Consider the following 18431-nt stretch of genomic DNA (forward strand, 5'->3'; position numbering starts at 1 on the left):
GCAGGTTTCTATGGCAGCATGGGTAAACAACACAGTGAAGGTAGGCTGTTGCCATGGCAACGGGTAAACAAGGAGCTCAGAAACAGAGGAGAGAAGATGAACGAAAGAGCAGACGAGGAAAACAAGGAGGTTTTGTCAGAGGAGGAGGAGGAGGACTTTGAAGCGGCTGTCCCCCCCTGTGCTCCCAGAAGGACACCTGCACCGTCCAGACAACAAACCGTCCCCAAAATCCCAGAGGCTGTAGACGACTTCCTGAGGAACTTCCTGAGGAGGGCCGGTCTGAGCCGAACTCTGCATGTCTTCGAGGCCGAGTGGTACGGCTCGGCACAGAAACTCCTGACTGAATCTCTGTGGACGTGCGTCTCATTCATTCCCGACGCTCTCACACACGGGCGACTCCTCCAGAGCGAGCTGGAGGCGGTGCGCAGAGAGACGGGCCTGCTCAGACAGGGCGTGCTGGTGGCGGGGGGGAGCCTGGTGAGGATGCAGAGGGAGAGGGACTTCCACCGGCTGCAGTACCGACGGGTTGCTGAGGAGAAGAACGGGCTCATCGAGGACTTCAAACAGCTGAAGGAACACCTGGAGTCCTACGAGCCGGCGCTGAGGCAGCTGGAGGACAAATGTCAAGCAGCCCTGAGGCAGAACATGCTCATCAGTTTGGAAAAGGACAGAGTTCAAAACGCCACGGACGCAAGACTGAATGAGGAGAAGTCCCACATCAGGAGAGAGACGAGCATCAAAAGGAGCGACGGCACCGACACATCACCAGACGAAAGCCCCATGACCACACATCCAAAAGACACCGAGCTCCCCGTCTGCAGCAGGCTGCTGAATCCTCGCCTGCCTCAAGGGACGTTTCAGAAGTGGAAAAGCTCCAGTTCCTTCAGCCTGTCCTATTCCTTCAGAGCCCATAAGCTTCCCATTAGCTGCATCGACCTCCATCCACAAAAACCCATCCTCGCCACCGCCAGTGATGACCGCAGCTGGAGGCTGTGGGAGCTGCCCCCCCACAGGGAGAAGGTGAGAGGAAGGTGGATGAAATGAGATGACATATGAGGTATATGAGATGACATCAAATATGAGCCGGTCAGGTGGGGCTCACGGGTGAGGGTCACTCCGATTGGCCGATTTACTGAAATTGTCACATGGTTCGCCAGGTTCGCCAGGTGCTGACGGATGAGGGTCACTCTGATTGGCTGTCGGGCTGCAGCTTTCACCCCGATGGAGCCAAACTGGCAACAACTAGTGGAGACTCGACGGTAAATCCATCTTGGTGTACAGGTGGGAGAAAGGTGAAAGGTCAACCCACCATAATCTGAGTCCCCCCCCACCCTGCAGGTGCGGCTGTGGGACTTCTCCCGCGGCGGCTGCGTGGCGGCGCTGTCCGGCCACAGCCAGCCCACCTGGGGCTGCTCCTTCCACTCTTGCGGTCACTTCGTGGCCTCCTGCTCCGCCGACCGAACCGCCAAGCTGTGGGACCTGGACAGCCAGCGGTGCCGGCTCACGCTGCGCCGCCACACCGCCTCCGTCAACAGCGTCTGCTTCCTGCCCTTCTCCAACCTACTCCTCACGTGCTCGGCTGACAAAACCCTCGCCACGTGGGACGCCAGACTGGGAGTCTGCACCGCCATCTTCCATGGACACCGGCACCCCTGCAACCACGCTGCCTTCAGCCCGGCGGGCGACGCCGTGGCCTCCTGCGACACACAGGGCACCATCCACCTGTGGGACACCAGGAAACCCGCGCTGCCGACGGCGACAGTTGATGCTGGGCCACTGGCCGCCAACCAGGTGGCGTTCAGCCCGTCGGGGAAGACGCTGGCCGTCGCCAGCGCCGACAGGCTGGTCAGGGTGGTGGAGGTGGAGTCCGGCTTGGCGAGCAGCCTGTCGGGACACGGCGACGGCGTGCAGAGCGTGGCGTTCGACCACGAGGGGGAGACTGTGATGTCAGCTGGGAGTGACGGGGTGATTAACGTTTGGGCAGGAACCAGCTGATGATGAACCTTTTGTTTTCTTGTGTTGATGGAAATGTTTGATAAGTTTTACAATTAATACCAAACATTGTTGATTGCTTACTTTGGGAATTAAACGTTTAAAAAAAAGAAAAACGATGGCATAAAGACCTTTGATTGAACAATAGAAGCCTGGATTCCTGAATGTTAAGCAGCCGTATACGACCTTTGACCTGTATTATTTGATCAGATAGTACACAAGATTATTAATCTTTGTACAACGAACACACTTGATAACCCTTAAAGTATTGAGGTTTGATACCCGGTTATCAAGGGTTGCTTGTTCTGTCCACACATAATATTTTTGGCACCATGCCGTGTTTAATACAAATATTCACACACAGCAATTCTATTGTTAAGTAACATTTGTAATATTGTCACACGCGATAGAGGCTTCAGGTGTCATTCATTAAAGATCAGAGGGGTTTTACACAGGAAGCTCATTGTACCAATCAGGGAGGGTCTTTGGCTTTCAATACACTTCAATGAGGTTTGACAAAATATAAATATATAACTTTTTGTTTTGGAATGTTTCAAAAGATGTTTAAGGAATGCTCTTTATACAAATACAATAGAGGAGTTGACACCATGAAGGAAGTGAACTCAGATCTGTTTTAATGTGAACCGACAGACCAGACCGACCAGCTGGAGACATCACATGGGAGTGTTGAACCCTTAAAACAGATCCGTTATAAAAACATATACATTTTCATATCCAGGTCACCGTCTGTCTGAACACTGATTTGGCACTTTAATGGTTCGGCCCGTGACGGGCTGCTTTCTGAAAGACAAAGTGACTCAAATCACTGACGGGTCAATGATCTGTTTTCCTGTTTCACGTCCAAATCATAAAAGTACGATATTGGTTCGGTTTGTGGTTCATAGAGGTTGTATTTATTCATGCTGCGTTCACATCGTATGGTGGAGATGGGATGTTTTTCAGGCATATCCGGCTTTTTCCTCACTCCGGTAACGCCCACACAACATGAACACAGCATTATTGGTATCGTACAGTGGCCGTTTAGGACATCTCATCCTCGGCTCTTCAGTGTAAATTGTAAATAAAATCACAGCCTGTGAATTTTGATCAAACTAGGCAGTGCTGATCAAAGATGAATACATAACCCACTTTTCATTAAACCTGCTCATGACATCAATAAATAATGGTGTGTTATTACAGACATCTTAGCTGTTGACATCTAACATGGGACCTTTTAGGCTTCAGCGTGGGGCTAGTTGTAACGTTAGCAGGTAACATGGTAGCTAATGAGAAGCTTTGTGTTTAACACACAGGTTAAGCTTGTAACATTTAGCATTAGCCGTCTAACATGGTAGCTAATGAGAAGCTTTGTGTTTAACACACAGGTTAAGCTTGTAACATTTAGCATTAGCCGTCTAACATGGTAGCTAATGAGAAGCTTTGTGTTTAACACACAGGTTAAGCTTGTAACATTTAGCATTAGCCGTCTAACATGGTAGCTAATGAGAAGCTTTGTGTTTAACACACAGGTTAAGCTTGTAACATTTAGCATTAGCCGTCTAACATGGTAGCTAATGAGAAGCTTTGTGTTTAACACAGAGGTTAAGCTTGTAACATTTAGCATGGCGACATGCTAACCTGAACGTGTCACATTTTGCATGTCGAAATGTTAGCATATTATATATTATGTATATACACACACACACACACATCTTATGGCTACAGTTACAGTTGACACGATAGTATTACACGCTCATGTTGAGCTAGTTAGCTAGGTTTGCATGTTTGGTTGACGGCATGCTGACACACGTTAAATGACTCTTGCTTCTGCGAACAGATAAATGTATCATACAAAATAAAATTGTAAGTGCAGTAACAAAAAACTAGACATTATGGCACATGAACATATCACGTTTACAATGTAAGCGTCTCAGCAGCTGAACAGAGGCCTGCAGTAACTAAAAAGGTGTTGATACTTTTTTCCCCCGGTAACGAGGACAGGAGATGTCCTCTTGGTATCATCGTTACCATGGTAACAAGAGGGCGGAGACACTGACAGGAAGTCCCCCTGGTCTGGTGTACAGCCCGTTAGCTTCAGGAGGGTTTCTGCGGCGTGCAGATGAGTCCGTCAGCAGAAGAGGAGGAGTAGCGTCCTTCATCTTCGTCCCTCTCCTTCTCTTCCACCCGTTTCTCTCTGGGTTCTTCCACCAGCACCTTCAGACGGCTCAGGTGATGCATGGCTCTGAGGAGGGAAACACTCGTCAACTCACAACTGTGGACAGTTCAGTCATCTCAGGGCACAGCGGTGCACAGAGCAGCGTCTGGACGGCACCAAAACAGAGTTCACGTTCAAAGAATCCAAGCCTTTTGGATTCCAGAACTTCATTATTATTAAATGTGACCATTGAGGCTGTGTACAATCTTGTGCCAATCCCTTCAGAAGATGTTGAGGGTTTTTCACAGCAGCACAGTGACTGATTCAAAAACAGTTACCTCTGCAGTGACGGTCCTCCAGGAACACGCTCCAGCTGCGCTTCAGGCCTCTGGAACACAAACAACTCTGTGTGACCTGAGATACTGTCAACACGCAGCACCCAGATCTCACTGGACTCCCTAAACAGATCTAGAATAGTGCTTAACCAGCTGCTATAAGAAAACTAAGACGGTATCGGCCATCGGTGAAAAAAAACTAAAAAACACAGCCGAATGTTCTGAGGTGTGTTCAATAACTCTGGGTGACACCCTAATTAGCATTTGTTTTACTCTCCAACACAAGCTATACATCTTCATCAACACGTCTTTTTGAACGCTCCTCTGTACGGGCTTCATACCTGCTGCACCGGAGCCTCGACCGTCTGCAGCCCAGCTAAGAGTGTCGGAGCGCCCGATGCCGGTTGTCGCCGCTGAAGCTCCGCCTCCACCGCCTGCAGTCTGAACAGCATCTGTTTCAGAGCCTCCACTGGACCAGGCTGCTTAAAAAGGTTGTTTTCAGGGAGACTGGAGACCCATGCCTGAGGAAAGCAGAAAGTGGGGCTGTGGGTCTGGATGTCAGAGGATCATTTGGACTTTCATGTGTCACAGGAACCACGTGTATGGAGTAGAGACCTTTATGTGAAATGGAAGTTAACAGTGAAGCGGGTGTAACGCCTACCTGAGCTCCTCGAAAGGGGGGAGCCTCTGTGGCGCTCCCTGATGCTGCCGCCGAGCCCCTGCAGGAACAGCACAGTGACGTGTCGTTCAGTGTGAGCTTTGGTCTCGGCGAATCAGAACTAAAGATGAAAGGAGTGCGAATAACTTACCAAGGGAAGAGACGGCGGTGGGAGCGAGGACAGAGCAGCAGCTCCTCAGTGGTCACTGGACTGACAGCTTCCTCAACACAGTCAGTGAGACTGACTACAACAACAACATTATTCAATAAGAAAAAGGCAGCATCGTGTGGACAAAATATGATCCACCTCTTTGGTGCAGTGATGGCGAGAGAGAGATTTCACTGTTTCTGTCTCTTCCGATTGATGACGGATCACAATAATCGTCACATTGACAAACAAACCCGTGACAGGAGACAACAGACCCGTCTGTGAGTGCATCCTGCCCTCAGCTGCTTCACAGTAAAAGCCCCGTTGAATCCACATGTTGACGTCTGCTCAGTCAGCTGCCACAGGGTGACTATCGTCCTTTTGGATTAAATTCTGAGACGGACCGAAGTTTTTGTTGAGGAAAATGTTGTTTCATTGCTAGATGAAAATGATAAAACCAGACAGTATTCAACCTGCCCCCATGCCTTCAAGCGCCTTGTAGGTTTGCCATCTCCATGCGGCGTCTCACAGCGTTTGAGCCACACAGAGCAGCAAAACATCAAAACTGCCGTGCAAACTCACACACAACTCGCATCCGAGTCTCATTTATCCAGTCGTGTGCTCGCATCTACAAAAATAAATCGGCGTAAACAGGACGAGTAGCGCACCAGCACAAGAGTGAGGCGTTTTAAGATAGGGAGGTTTTAGCCAGGATGTATGTGTTGGTGAAGCTAGCACGACTGAATGAAGGAGACCTGGGTTAGGCTAAGTTGTGTGAGAGTTTATAAAAAGGATGTTTTGATGTAGTTCTGCTGGATTTAAAACACGGCCTCCATTGACTTCAATTCATCAAGAGTTTTCTCGCTTTTGGATTCTCCGTTAACTGTGGAGCCGTGAGAGACACAGTGAGTTATAGATATATAGACAGAGGCTTCTGAGAAGGTTTTTACTGTGAAGCAGCAGTGCTAACGTGTTGCTTGTTACGCTGCGTCACAGTGAACAAGTCGATTTAGAGTGCTGAGCAGCTCCTCTCAACATGTTCACGCTGCAAAGAGACACATCAAGTTGATCGGAGACGCTTTCTCTGAGGGTTGATGTCGTTTCCCGTGGCAACACATCTTTGCCCTCTGATGAACAACTAAAGCATCATCCTGTTCTGAATTCCTGTCCTGTTTGTGATTGGTTTACGTTATCTGGGCTGTGAATGCTGATGTGGTCTGACCTGGATCTGCAGGACCGTCCACTTCTCCAGAACTGAGAGACAGACTGTTCAACACCTGATCGGCCTTCTGGATCAGAGACTCGATCCTGTTGTCTGACAGGAGGGAACAAACAGCAAAAGCAGTCTTTATTGCAGGGGAGGGGAGGGGGGAGGGCTTTTCATGCATTCCTCAAATAATGATTAGATGTTCCAATATTTCTATTTTATTTTCGTAAAAGAATCTTCCAAAAATGCACTCGGCTGAAAAAGATATTCCAAAAGATGGTACGTTATTGAAAAGATAATTTAAAAACCACAGGTCTCAGATGGTTTTACATCAACAGCTGGTCTTCTTACCTCTGAACAGAGTGTCCATGACGTCAGAGCTGCGTCTCTCTGCGGCGAGGAGAGAAATCTGTTCGGCGAACTGAAGCCCGAGATCTTGGAGAGCCTGCTGGCTGTCAACCTGATAAAACACACGCATCATCACCAACACATTCTGACCATCAGATACGGTTCAGACCACACCGCGAGCTGCTGGTCGTGTAGAAAGCTCCAAGGCAGTTCAGTTCGGGCCCCTCACCTGTGCAGGCGTCTGGTCGGGATCATCCCCCTCCAGCGCCGCTACCCAGGACGGAGCCCCGTTTCTGGGAGCTGTAGGAACACCTAGAACAGCGACACCGAAACCAACTACAATTATGTAATGCGACAAATTCTTTTTTTAATATAAACATGGTGTTTTTCTGATTCAGATAATCATCTTGTCAATTGTGAGAGAAGTTAGGATCTGCTGGACTACGCATCTGAAATACATTCAGACAACAGCACCTCAGTCGTGTGTCTCAGTGCTGGGGGAAACCTAACAGGTGTGGGACATGTTGGCTTCCAATAAAACTCTCAAATAAAAAGGAGAGCTTCTCTTTTGCGGTATCTTGTTAACAGAGAAAACATCAAATATTTGAAGATAAGATAATCATCTGACTTAAATGTTTCCAGTTGACTGGAATTTAAAAAAGGTCTGAAATGGGCATTTGATGGCTCCACACATTATTGAGCTAAAACAATGAGATTGGGCTGCATAGATTACATACATTTGTATTTTACGACTGTAGGGTTTCCGCCACCAATGAAAAGTCTAACTTTATGCGTCTCGTTACTGGCGTGATTTTGTTTGAGGTTTTCCATTCAATTGCATCTACTGTTCCAACACTTAAAATCACTGTAAAGTAATTAGATATTAACAGTGAATGTGGTGTTGAGAGACACTACCCAGCAAGAGAGAAGCCCTCAGAGGCTCCTGAAGGACTTTGATAACGAGTTAAGTCATAAAAGGTTTCATTGAAATGCTATTTGGCTGAACAGGTCTGATGTTTCTGTTTAAAGTCATACATTGTTTAAGTTGAGATGAGGTGATAGCAGAAAGGATTATTATAAAAGACTGATAGTTAATCTTTCAAAAATGAAAAAAGAGAAAATACAAGAGTGTTGTGTGTTCTCAGAGTTGTGTTGTGCCACATTGCTGCCACCTGCTGGTGACAGATTGTTAGTTTGAACAAAAACTACAGTGTCCTGTAACGTGTGTTCCACTGGCTCACATTTCTACACACTTCATACCATAATAACTGGTGCATAACCTCACAAACAGAAGTACAATAGCCTATGAAAAGGAAACCTTATTAAATATCTGCAAATCCCCCCCCATTTCTTATATGGGATAATAACAGGATCGAACTGATCCAGCAAACTGGATTTTGTGTAGTTGCTCTGAAAACCATTTCAGGTGGATTTTCAATCAGCTTTGAAAAACAAAACCAACATCCTAATCTGGAGAAAAGGGTTCTCTCTCAGAACAGATGGTAGAAAGTGGGTTCAGTAACACGCGAGGACTTGCACTATGTGTTCTGGGGGTAACTGAGCCGCGGACCCTGGAGGTGTCGTGCAGTAGGTGCTGTACCGTGTTCATCCCACTGCTCAGACTCCGTGGGTGGTGGCGTCTCACTGAGATCACAGCGGTGGACCCAAGCTGGGTACTTCAGGTCCGGCACACTGGTGATTCCAGAGCAGTCCATGTCAGTCTTGTTACTGGTGAACCAGCGAGGGAGGTGGAGGGACGAAGACGGCGCCGCCCACTCTGACCCCGCTGCTCTGTGAGCAGACGGCTGTGGACAGAAACGCCGAACGAAGACATTCACTTCGGTCCGACTCAGAATTCAATCCAAAAGCACAAAGAAAAATACGACCGATAGTCACCCTGTGGCAGCTGACTGAGGAGACGTCAACATGTGGATTCAACGTGGCGGCCACTGGTCTCTCTCTGCATCTGGAGAGGGGAACGCAATGCAGGGTCAGATGTGATGTAGAGCTTTTACAGAACAGAACAGAAAACATCCCTGATGAGACAAATTAGTGAGCTTGAACCTGGAGCTCCTGGGTGGATGAAGGTGGTGGTGGTTCAGCTGGGGGGCGCCATGGCTGCTGCTGAGTCTGTCCCAGGGTATGTGTGCTGGTCTGGAGGAGGAGAAGCAGGGCTCTGAAGATCCAGACTGGGACAGGAGACCTGGATCAGCAGACGAGACGCGTATACATACTGCTTTTAGGTATTCTTTCGACCCATTTATTGTTTAACTAAACAATATCTGAAGTACAGACCGAGGCCATCCCAGAATGATGCATTTGCAGACGAAGGTGTGGGTGTCGTGTTTTTAAAAAAAAGCTTTCGGTGTGGGCGGAGTTGAGGGTGATGCGTTCAGAGACCTTGGATGAAGGCGGAGGTGTGAGTGACGGGCATCGAGCCGTCGTAAGGGATGGACAGCAGCTCGTCCGTCGTCATGGAGAGTCGGTCTCGGTTGCTTCGGTGATGAAGAGAGCTGACAGGGAGGTTCAGGAAGTCCAGCTCCCTGTCGGTCAAACGCTCCTTGAGAACTAGGAAGACGAGAAAACATGTAAAGACAACGGCTACAAGCGGTCCTAAAGCGAATGCGTTCCCCCGACGAGTCCGATGATCTACCGTCTCTGTTTCGGAGCGTGCTCACTCTGGGTCTGCTCGGCGTGGACGGCGGACGCTGAGGCAGGAGAAGCCTTCCCGTCAGTGGCGCACTGTGCCGCCGACTCCTCTCAAAGTCCCTGATGTAGGCGTCCAACGCTGCCGAGGCCGATTCATAGTCCTGTGATCAATCAATAAGCATGAGCGGTGTATTTTAGTACGCCCAGATACAGGGACATCTTTTCAAACGGCTTGCTGTGAGTTTTATTACGGACATCAGAAAGACTACTGGTGGGCTTTTCATTTGAAGCACTGAAATCATTCAGAAATGAACAGAGCTTTAAAAGGAGACTGTTCCACATTAAAAACCCTGTGCAGAACTTCCATCTACAATCTATTGTTTGAACTCTTCACTTCCACGTCGGCTCAGTTAGCAAGACAGAGGACACAGGCGTGTAGCAGGAGCAGAGCGAACCTTGTGCCTGTATCTGAAGGTGGTGTTGTGATCAGGACCCAGCAGGCTGCTCCTCAGGTGACCCGAGCTGGACAGCAGGGAGGTCACCGTGGACTCAGGAGACAGACAGACACCGACCAAGCCGCTGGCCTCCATGCTGACAAAAACAACTAGAGAGTACATCCAGATGTTGTAATTGACCAAATCACAGAAGGAAACAAGATGGTGGAGATGAAAGTTGTGTTAAATATCCTTTCCCCCCACAAGCAGCACTGAGAAACAAAACGTGCGTGAGGCCACAGTGACCCTATCAACAGGCCTGTGGGGGTCACGCGCTTTGGATAACAGCTGACATTACACATCCGGTCAGAGCCTCCGCGAGCTGAACGTGAACTGACCACAAGTCAGAGTACGAGCCTCGTCACGAGCTGTCAAACACTGGCTGACACTTGGCTTTAGCCTAGCAAACAGTTAGCAGAAAGGTAAAAACGAACAGAAATTACATTCATAAAGTAGTTTATGAATAGTTTTACGTCACGGTTTGGTTGTGTGTGAAAGGCCTCTCATGAGCTGCTGCCGTAGCTAACGGGGCCGAATCTCAGAAGTTCACGTTGACTAGGTAACTAACATTAGTTTAGTTAACCGTAACTAGCTCATCAACGTCAGTTAGATAGCTAACGTTAACTCGCGTTAGTCGAACTCACAACTGAGCATATAAGTAGCATTTATATGCAACCGACATTCGAATTAAACGTAGCCCTTCCAGGGTAAAACATGGCGAATGTTCCGTTATAACCCGTATGCTTCTATACCAACATAACACACTCTCTTTTGTTAGTTCCTCCCCAGACCTGCGCGGACAGTGACCGGTGTTGACAGAACATTCAAGTATCCCGGGTAAAGCGAACTCACTTAACTGGTCTGGAGTCAGTCTAGAGCCGGTGGCTTCCGCCCAGAGACGTTACGACCAAACTCCATTCAAAAAAACTGTCAATGAACTCCATTCGTCGTGGTGCCCAGCTGAGTCGCGCGCGCCTGTCGGGGTGAGACTTCACGTTTTGACGGACTTTCGGGATGTTTCGGACCTTCGCAGCCTCGAGGCTCAACGTCACCAAACGAACACGAGCGCCCCCACAGGCCTGGAGCGCGCTGCAGTCTGGCTGCGAGTGGACAGAAAGTAGTGCGCGATCCTATTTGGGGATGTGACTCATGCAGAATTAAAAGATGCACTCTCCCGGATTAGGACATCCATCCATCCATTTTCAATACCGCTTATCCTCATTAGGGTCGCGGGGCGCTGGAGCCTATCCCAGCTGACATAGGGCGAAGGCAGGGGACACCCTGGACAGGCCGCCAGTCCATCGAGGGCACATGTAGGGACATACAACCATTCACTCTCACATTCACACCTATGGGACATTTAGAGATCAATTAACCTGCAGCATGTCTTTGGACTGTGGGAGGAAGCCGGAGAGCCCGGAGAGAACCCACGCTGCCACGGGGAGAACATGCAAACTCCACACAGAAGGACCGCTCCGACCGGGAATCGAACCCGCGGCCCTCTTGCTGTGAGGCGACAGTGCTAGCCACTACACCACCGTGGAGCCCCGGATTAGGACAATTATATAAATTAATCTTGGTCCAGAGGTTTTTAAACCGACCTGTAGGCTGCAGTCTATTGTGCCATTGACACACCACACGTTTCTTGTAGCCTGTACATACAGTTTATTAGTCACTTACTTACATATATTTATACAAATATGTATATTGAGCCCCGCTTTTCCATATGAACTCAAAATAATAATGTTGTACTTCTACTTTCCATATTAGGTTACATTTAGCCAATGATAGTTTATTTTACTCGAGTACAACTTTGAAGACTTTACACAGTGGTATTTTTCCTGCGAGTTTATGTAAGAAAAGGAGTTCCCTCGGACACTATAAATCAAAACAGAGGACAGCTGAGTTATTTCCCAGAACCCGTGTTCATCTTCTTCTTCTTTGAGGTTTTGGCAGCTGGCAGCCCGTTGTCATCATCCATGTTGCATTGCTGCCTCCTCCTAGTTAGATTCTACTTAAAAGTCCTCTTTAAAAGTTGTGCAATAATTAAACTGATTTCTCTACACCCTTTCTGCACATGCTCCTGATGCTGATCACAGCGGCTTGTGGGATGTTAATTGTAACATCTTGGTCACTTAAAAATATGCCTTACCAAGTGATCGGTTCCACCCTTTCGTCTCAAGTTGCAAAAAACAAAGATGGCGAACTCAAGTCTTTAAAACCAATGAGTGATGTCACTGGGACACTTCTTAGAAGCAGTCTATGATTCTACATCCTTAATCTGTTTTTCCGTGCAGCCGTCTGAACTGCTTCTGCATAACGGACTTCTTCCTTGCCTCGGACCTGGTCCACCTCTCATCTCCACACTTCACAGTCCAATAAGCAACACTGTGATAAGTGATTTGCGTACCACAGCTATACATTGCACCAAATTCCTTGCAATTAAACCCCTTCGGGCTTTGTCTCTCACACTGTATTTCACCAATCCAACCTCTAGATGCAAAGTGTTTCTACATGTGACTCCAGTAGATGCTGAGAACTCTGATTGTCTCAAACTCAACAAAAAGCCTCACAAGTAAAAGGAGGAAAGAGTTCATCACAACATGTGACCAACAAGCAGAACATCAGTCAGTTTGTGGAGCAGCCGCCCGTCCTCGTCCAGAAGAACAGGATAATCAATGAAAGATCATCGCTTCGATAATTGTTTAGCTGCGACTGTAATTTAAGGATTTTGGAACTTCTTGTAGATTCCCAGACCAAGTCCCCTCACGACAGCAGCTACAGAGAAGATGACACAGGAGAGGGTGGACAAGTGTCATAGAGATGTCACCGTAGGTTACCCAGTTTATTTGTTAAAGGCCTTCCCCCATTCTCAACAGTGGAGTCATAGGGATTTAGGTAACAACTAATAAGTCAGTCAGTGTATATTATAGTGATACATAGTTATTAACAGAGCAGCTGTGTGGTCATACGGTATTTTAAAGCTGCTAGTCCCACTACCACTCCAGCACAACACACCTTGACAATAATCACAATTATCATTTCTCCAACTTGCGATTTAATTATGTTTTTTGTCATTTTTTGCAGATCAACTTTACTCCCTCCATAATTCTTACCCCTGCATTGGGCAATCCTCCCCTCTGCACCACCTGCGTTCTTTCCTATTTCTACTTGTCCTCGTGGATCTACTCCCTCTCGCCACCTCTCGCTCCCTCACCCTCCTCTCGTCACTACAGTTTCTCTCTTCCTCACTAGGATCCATGGTGTGGCTGTCCCCATCTGTCTCGCTCCCTGCCATCCTGTCAGCTTGTAAGGAAAGGTGAGAATATCTAGTCCTGCCCAATGTTCCCCAAGACCCTGTTCTATATCTATCAAGTCCCTGTGTCCATGAACCCAATGTTCCCCAAGACCCTGTTCTATATCTATCAAGTCCCTGTGTCCATGAACCCAATGTTCCCCAAGACCCTGTTCTATATCTATCAAGTCCCTGTGTCCATGAACCCAATGTTCCCCAAGACCCTGTTCTATATCTATCAAGTCCCTGTGTCCATGAACCCAATGTTCCCCAAGACCCTGTTCTATATCTATCAAGTCCCTGTGTCCATGAACCCAATGTTCCCCAAGACCCTGTTCTATATCTATCAAGTCCCTGTGTGTGTCCATGAACCCAATGTTCCCCAAGACCCTGTTCTATATCTATCAAGTCCCTGTGTCCATGAACCCAATGTTCCCCAAGACCCTGTTCTATATCTATCAAGTCCCTGTGTCCATGAACCCAATGATCACAAACCAGCACAGGAGCAGAAGACCATTTCAAACTTCTACCATGTCCCCTTCTACTATCCAAGGTCCCTCCCGCCAGTGTTCATGGTTGCATCAGCCCCCTTTAACCCCAAGCCTGTGACGTCACTGGAGAGGGATTGAAACAGAGAGGTGTGGGGGGGGAAGAACGCAGCGAATCCTCACTCTGCCTCAGAGTCCAGGCCCCGGTAACACAACAGACACTGTCACAAGGAGTTCTCCCATCCCAGCAGCAACAGGCTACATGTGCAGTTACCTGACACGTCATTTGTAACATGTGTTGTACTGTATTCATTCATTAATTTATCATTTATATATTTTTCTTAATAAATGGCCAGTTTATGAATTAGTTTCAGAATCAGAATCAGAACGGTTTATTGCATAACAGTAAACACAGTGCAATGTGCAATAGTATAAGATACCCCGGTTCCCGGGCTTTATTGATGAACCCAACTGCAGATGGGAAGAAACTGTATTTGTGTTGTGAGGTCTTGGTCCTCATGAACCACAGCCCCCTACTAGAGGGAAGGGACTCAACCGGTTTGTGTCCAGGGTGAGAGCGGTCGCCTACAATCTTATAGCCCGCTTCAGGGTCCTGGAGGCCAACAAGCGGAGGGGAGGCAGATTGCAGCCAATCACCTCTCAGCAGAGAGGATGATATGCTGCAGTCTGCCCTGGTACTCCCATTGGCTGCAGTACCAGACACTGATGGAGGAGCAGGGTGGACTCAATGATGGAGGTGTAGAAGTGCACCATCATGGTCTTTGGCAGGTTGAACTTCTTCAGCTGCCTCAGGAAGAACATCCTCTGCTGAGCCTTCTTGGTGATGGAGCTGATGTTCAGGAGACACAGAGTCTGGGCCAGCTGCTTGGGGGGGGGGGGGGGGGGGCTCTGGGGTGGGAGGTTGTTAGGCATGGGCCCCTGCTGAGCTGGGGGAGGGGGACCTGGTGGTCCAGAGCTGGTGGATGGGGTCATGGGGGATGGGGCCGAGACCGTCCCATTGTCTTTCAAAGCGACAGTAAAACTCGTTCAGCTCGTTTGCCAGGTGGAGGTCATTATTGGAGTGGAGTGGGCTTTAGGATTGTAGTAGTCTGAGACTCTCTCTTCAGACAGCTGTCTTCACAGAATCAATTGTATGACGTCACAGCTGTGTACTCATCTGTTGGTAGCAGTCCTGAAAACACCCCGGTCTGTGCAGTCCTCCAGTACTCCATGTCATGATCCACTCTGAACAGCTGGAAGCCTGCCATCTGGAGCCCAGTGCCATTCCACAGAGCCAGGTCACAGTTTCCCTCTCCTATGACGTTTTACTGCATGAGTAAAGGTGAACGCGCCTTTGACTATAGGATGTCCAGTAATTCACAGTATTTAACTTTATATATGGCTCTGGACGCTGCCATCTTGGATGTTTTTTTCTTTTTACCAGGCTGTAAACATGATTATATCTGCAGTCAAGTTGGGCATTTTAACATGGAGGTCTACGGGGATTGACTAGCTCTTTGAGCCAGCCTCAAGTGGTCATTTGAAAAACTGTAGTTGTTGGCATTTCCGTGTCAGCTTTTCTCAGCACAAGAGGAGTCACCCCCTGGTGGTCAGTAGAGAGAATGCAGCTTTAACACATGAAGCATAGACTTCTATACAACCAGAGGAGTCGCCGCCTGGTGGTCACTAGAGAGAATGCAGCTTTAACACATGAAGCATAGACTTCTATACAAACAGAGGAATCGCCCCCTGGTGGTCAGTAGAGAGAATGCAGCTTTAACACATGAAGCATAGACTTCTATACAACCAGAGGAGTCGTCCCCTGGTGGTCAGTAGAGAGAATGCAGCTTTAACACATAAAGCATGGACTTCTATACAACCAGAGGAGTCGCCGCCTGGTGGTCACTAGAGAGAATGCAGCTTTAACACATGAAGCATAGACTTCTATACAACCAGAGGAGTCGCCCCCTGGTGGTCAGTAGAGAGAATGCAGCTTTAACACATGAAGCATAGACTTCTATACAACCAGAGAAGTCGCCCCCTGGTGGTCAGTAGAGAGAATGCAGCTTTAACACATGAAGCATATACTTCTATACAACCAGAGGAGTATATCATTGTTGTAGTCTACTCTGTTTATGTGGTCTATTTATTTACATTTGCAAATAGTATATTTTAGAGAATTAATATTGTATTTCCCATTTTACACCAACCAATGTAATAACAACAAACGCTACACACTGGCCCTTTAATGAGTAGTTATTTTGCCACTGAGTCCTTCATTTGTCACAATAGACGATCTCTGAGAGCGTGTATGCGCGCGTGCGGAAGTGTGTGCGTGTGTGTTTGCGTGTGTGTGTGTGATATCGCAGACGTCACAGCCTGCCGTTGGTCCAGTCCAGTTCAGATCATCCGTTGGTTCCCTCCGGAGCAGTTCGGCTAAACTGAACTAAATCCCGGGCTGAAGGCAGTTTAACCCGGGACGTCGCAGCTCACGCTCTGAATTGGGACACTTATTTTTTTTATTTGTACTTAACCCGAAATAAGCAGCACAAACAGCCGGGGCGGAGGGAGGGAGGGAGAGCCGCCGTTAACGTAACGTCCGTGACGTCGGTCCGCCCGGGCCGCTGCTCCTCCCGCTCGGGGTTCACCACCACGCTGCCCGTCCGGGAGGGTCCCTTTACCGGCGTGTTCCGAGCGATCGATCCGCCCGACCGGAGCGCAATCGCGGAAAAGATACGTGCGCGATGATGGAGAAGAAGAGGTCGGACTGCCCCGCTCTGCCTCCCGGCTGGAAGAAAGAAGAAGTGATCAGGAAGTCCGGACTAAGCGCTGGAAAGAGCGACGTCTACTACTACAGGTAGCCAACTCATCAGTCAGCCGCCGACCGGGGGCGTGAAGCCGGCAGATCGGTCGGTCGGACCCCCCACCCCCCGTGCGGTTAATGGTCACCGAATACTCCTTTGACTGCCACGCGCGCTCGTGTGCCGATACAAGTTGATCAGAAAGTGTCGGATGACTCGGTGGCTGTCAGAGGAGTTACAATGTAGCGCTCCTTAAAGTGTCCGGGTCCACGGCTCCGAGGCGGTTTTATGAACAGCTCGACACGCACACACGCACGCACACACACGCACACACACGAACACACACACACACGCACACATTGAAATGCTGTTCCTGTCCGGGGTTTGAACCAGGGACCCCCAGACGGTTAGACTACTGAGCTCACCAGTCCCACCAAAGCAGAATGGGCTGGATGTGTTTTTATTAAGGCCGCCTGTATGTTCCATATTTGTTCCATCACAAGTCACTTGTTTCTTTAATGGTCTCACAGTGAGTGAAGCTGAGAGGGGAGGCTGAGCTTATGACGTCATCCATACATGTAATTGGTATGCTCTGTTGATTGATTTATGGACCGTGTGAGACCTTCTCACCACCATGTATTCACAACGCTCCACTCTTGTTCCAGTGTTATGTGTTGGGCTATTCTTTTTTTTAAAGAACATATGCCCCTTTGACCTTTGGTACCTTGCAGCAGTATGTTGTGTCAGGGGGTTGCCAGTTGTTTAACCATAACGGGCTAAATGATGGACGATCAATCGACATCAACCAATGTGTTCAGAGTAATCGATCGTATTGACAGCAACTCACACTGTTTAGTTGAAGAAGTAAGTCTGCAGTTGGCATAGCCAGTGGCAGACTCTGCCACCTGTGGTGAAAACTACCTTATAGAGAGCTCATTGCAGAATACCAGTACATGTAACGGTTATTGCATGTCATAAGCATTATAGCTTGAATACAACGCAAGTCTTAACTTAAAGTGATTCACTTTACTCTTTCGGTATTATTACTACTACCAATACTATGATTATGAATACTTGAGCCCTCATAGCTGGCGGGACAGGCCCTGTAAAAGTGAAAGTCTGTCCCTGACTTCCTCAGTGACCGATGAAGTGACGCCATTGGTCGGTCGAGTGTTGGGAGGTCCCCCATTGGCTGTTCCTCTTTCAAAATGAATAGACAAGCAGTCCTCTAATACGTCCTCGAAGATGCTTTGACAGCGAGTGTCCTCCATTATTGACCAAAACGTAGTGTAGCCATGATATGCTACTTCAGCAGACTTTTATTTATTCATGTTTATAAGAGGATTCTTTTTGGCATTTGTTTCACCTTTATTGGACAGAAGAAAGTGCAGAGGCAGACTGGAGTTACGTGGTACACTTGAGAATACTGTGAGAACAAATATTACTGTGAACAATACAATACAAAGGAATTCATATCACAGACACGACCACGGACTATCTGACAGTTTGGCACCAACCATAAGCATAAACTAGGTTGGAACCTATTATTATGTTATATATATAAATATGTGTATATATCGAAATGTATATTCCTATATATATATATATATATATATATACACACACGTATATGTATATATATATATCGTCATTCACGAAAGGTTTAGTGAGACGGTCAGCGAGGTGTTGGTTACACTGTTTGGTCGTTTCGGAGGCTGTAGTTTGTGGCGCTGTGATGTGGTACAGTGGCATACTGAGTTTATGTGTTTCTATTATTTTGTCCGCCCCAGTTATGGGATTCTTTTTCTTGTTTTTAAGCCAAGAATTATCTCAACATATGATATGAAAACATTGCTTTCAG

The 18431-nt window shown here is 47.8% G+C and overlaps 3 protein-coding genes across 9 annotated transcripts in view; 2 read left to right on the forward strand and 1 right to left on the reverse strand.

Annotated features, from left to right (window-relative positions):
* Window positions 1-67: 67 nt before the first annotated feature.
* On the forward strand, window positions 68-2132 carry LOC117740628 (sperm-associated antigen 16 protein). The gene is made up of 3 exons (XM_034547141.1): window positions 68-1020; window positions 1158-1259; window positions 1339-2132. The coding sequence occupies exons 1-3, from the start codon at window positions 97-99 to the stop codon at window positions 1993-1995; spliced, it is 1683 nt and encodes a 560-aa protein (XP_034403032.1). The 5' UTR covers window positions 68-96; the 3' UTR covers window positions 1996-2132.
* A 471-nt stretch (window positions 2133-2603) lies between these two features.
* c12h18orf54 (chromosome 12 C18orf54 homolog) lies at window positions 2604-11089 on the reverse strand. 4 transcript variants are annotated; one of them, XM_034546922.1, is made up of 15 exons: window positions 10839-11089; window positions 9948-10096; window positions 9497-9653; window positions 9244-9411; window positions 8908-9046; window positions 8740-8809; window positions 8444-8648; window positions 7073-7155; window positions 6847-6955; window positions 6511-6603; window positions 5292-5385; window positions 5144-5201; window positions 4824-5003; window positions 4486-4535; window positions 2604-4234 (listed from the first exon to the last, which is right to left on the reverse strand). In XM_034546922.1, the coding sequence occupies exons 2-15, from the start codon at window positions 10080-10082 to the stop codon at window positions 4087-4089; spliced, it is 1689 nt and encodes a 562-aa protein (XP_034402813.1). In that variant the 5' UTR covers window positions 10083-10096; window positions 10839-11089; the 3' UTR covers window positions 2604-4086. The 4 variants fall into 4 exon arrangements, with proteins under 4 accessions (XP_034402813.1, XP_034402814.1, XP_034402815.1 ...); XM_034546923.1 differs by having other exon boundaries at window positions 10844-11045; XM_034546924.1 differs by lacking the exon at window positions 10839-11089 and adding an exon at window positions 10778-10828.
* Window positions 11090-16079: 4990 nt separating this feature from the next.
* mbd2 (methyl-CpG binding domain protein 2) overlaps window positions 16080-18431 on the forward strand; it is a 33288-nt gene continuing 30936 nt past the window's right edge. For 2 of the 4 annotated variants that reach the window (XM_034547673.1, XM_034547672.1), the window contains exon 1: window positions 16080-16626. In XM_034547673.1, coding sequence (XP_034403564.1) covers window positions 16514-16626 — 113 coding nt within the window. In that variant the 5' untranslated portion in view covers window positions 16080-16513. The remainder of the gene's footprint in view (window positions 16627-18431) is intronic. The other 2 variants (XM_034547675.1, XM_034547676.1) reach the window with 2 other exon arrangements.

This window comes from Cyclopterus lumpus, chromosome 12 (assembly GCF_009769545.1).
Source record: "Cyclopterus lumpus isolate fCycLum1 chromosome 12, fCycLum1.pri, whole genome shotgun sequence".
In the NCBI taxonomy this organism is placed as follows: Eukaryota; Metazoa; Chordata; class Actinopteri; order Perciformes; family Cyclopteridae; genus Cyclopterus; species Cyclopterus lumpus.

Bases quoted from the DNA above. Each gene is read 5' to 3' on its own strand.
- LOC117740628 (XM_034547141.1), top strand. From the start codon at position 97: ATGAACGAAAGAGCAGACGAGGAAAACAAGGAGGTTTTGTCAGAGGAG. The intron at 1,021-1,157 runs GTGAGAGGAAGG...ATGGTTCGCCAG, and splicing joins TGCCCCCCCACAGGGAGAAG to GTTCGCCAGGTGCTGACGGA. The intron at 1,260-1,338 runs GTAAATCCATCT...CCCACCCTGCAG, and splicing joins CAACTAGTGGAGACTCGACG to GTGCGGCTGTGGGACTTCTC.
- c12h18orf54 (XM_034546922.1), bottom strand. From the start codon at position 10,082: ATGGAGGCCAGCGGCTTGGTCGGTGTCTGTCTGTCTCCTGAGTCCACG. The intron at 9,654-9,947 runs GTTCGCTCTGCT...GATTGATCACAG, and splicing joins CCTTCAGATACAGGCACAAG to GACTATGAATCGGCCTCGGC. The intron at 8,810-8,907 runs GTTCAAGCTCAC...TCCCCTCTCCAG, and splicing joins CATCCACCCAGGAGCTCCAG to ATGCAGAGAGAGACCAGTGG.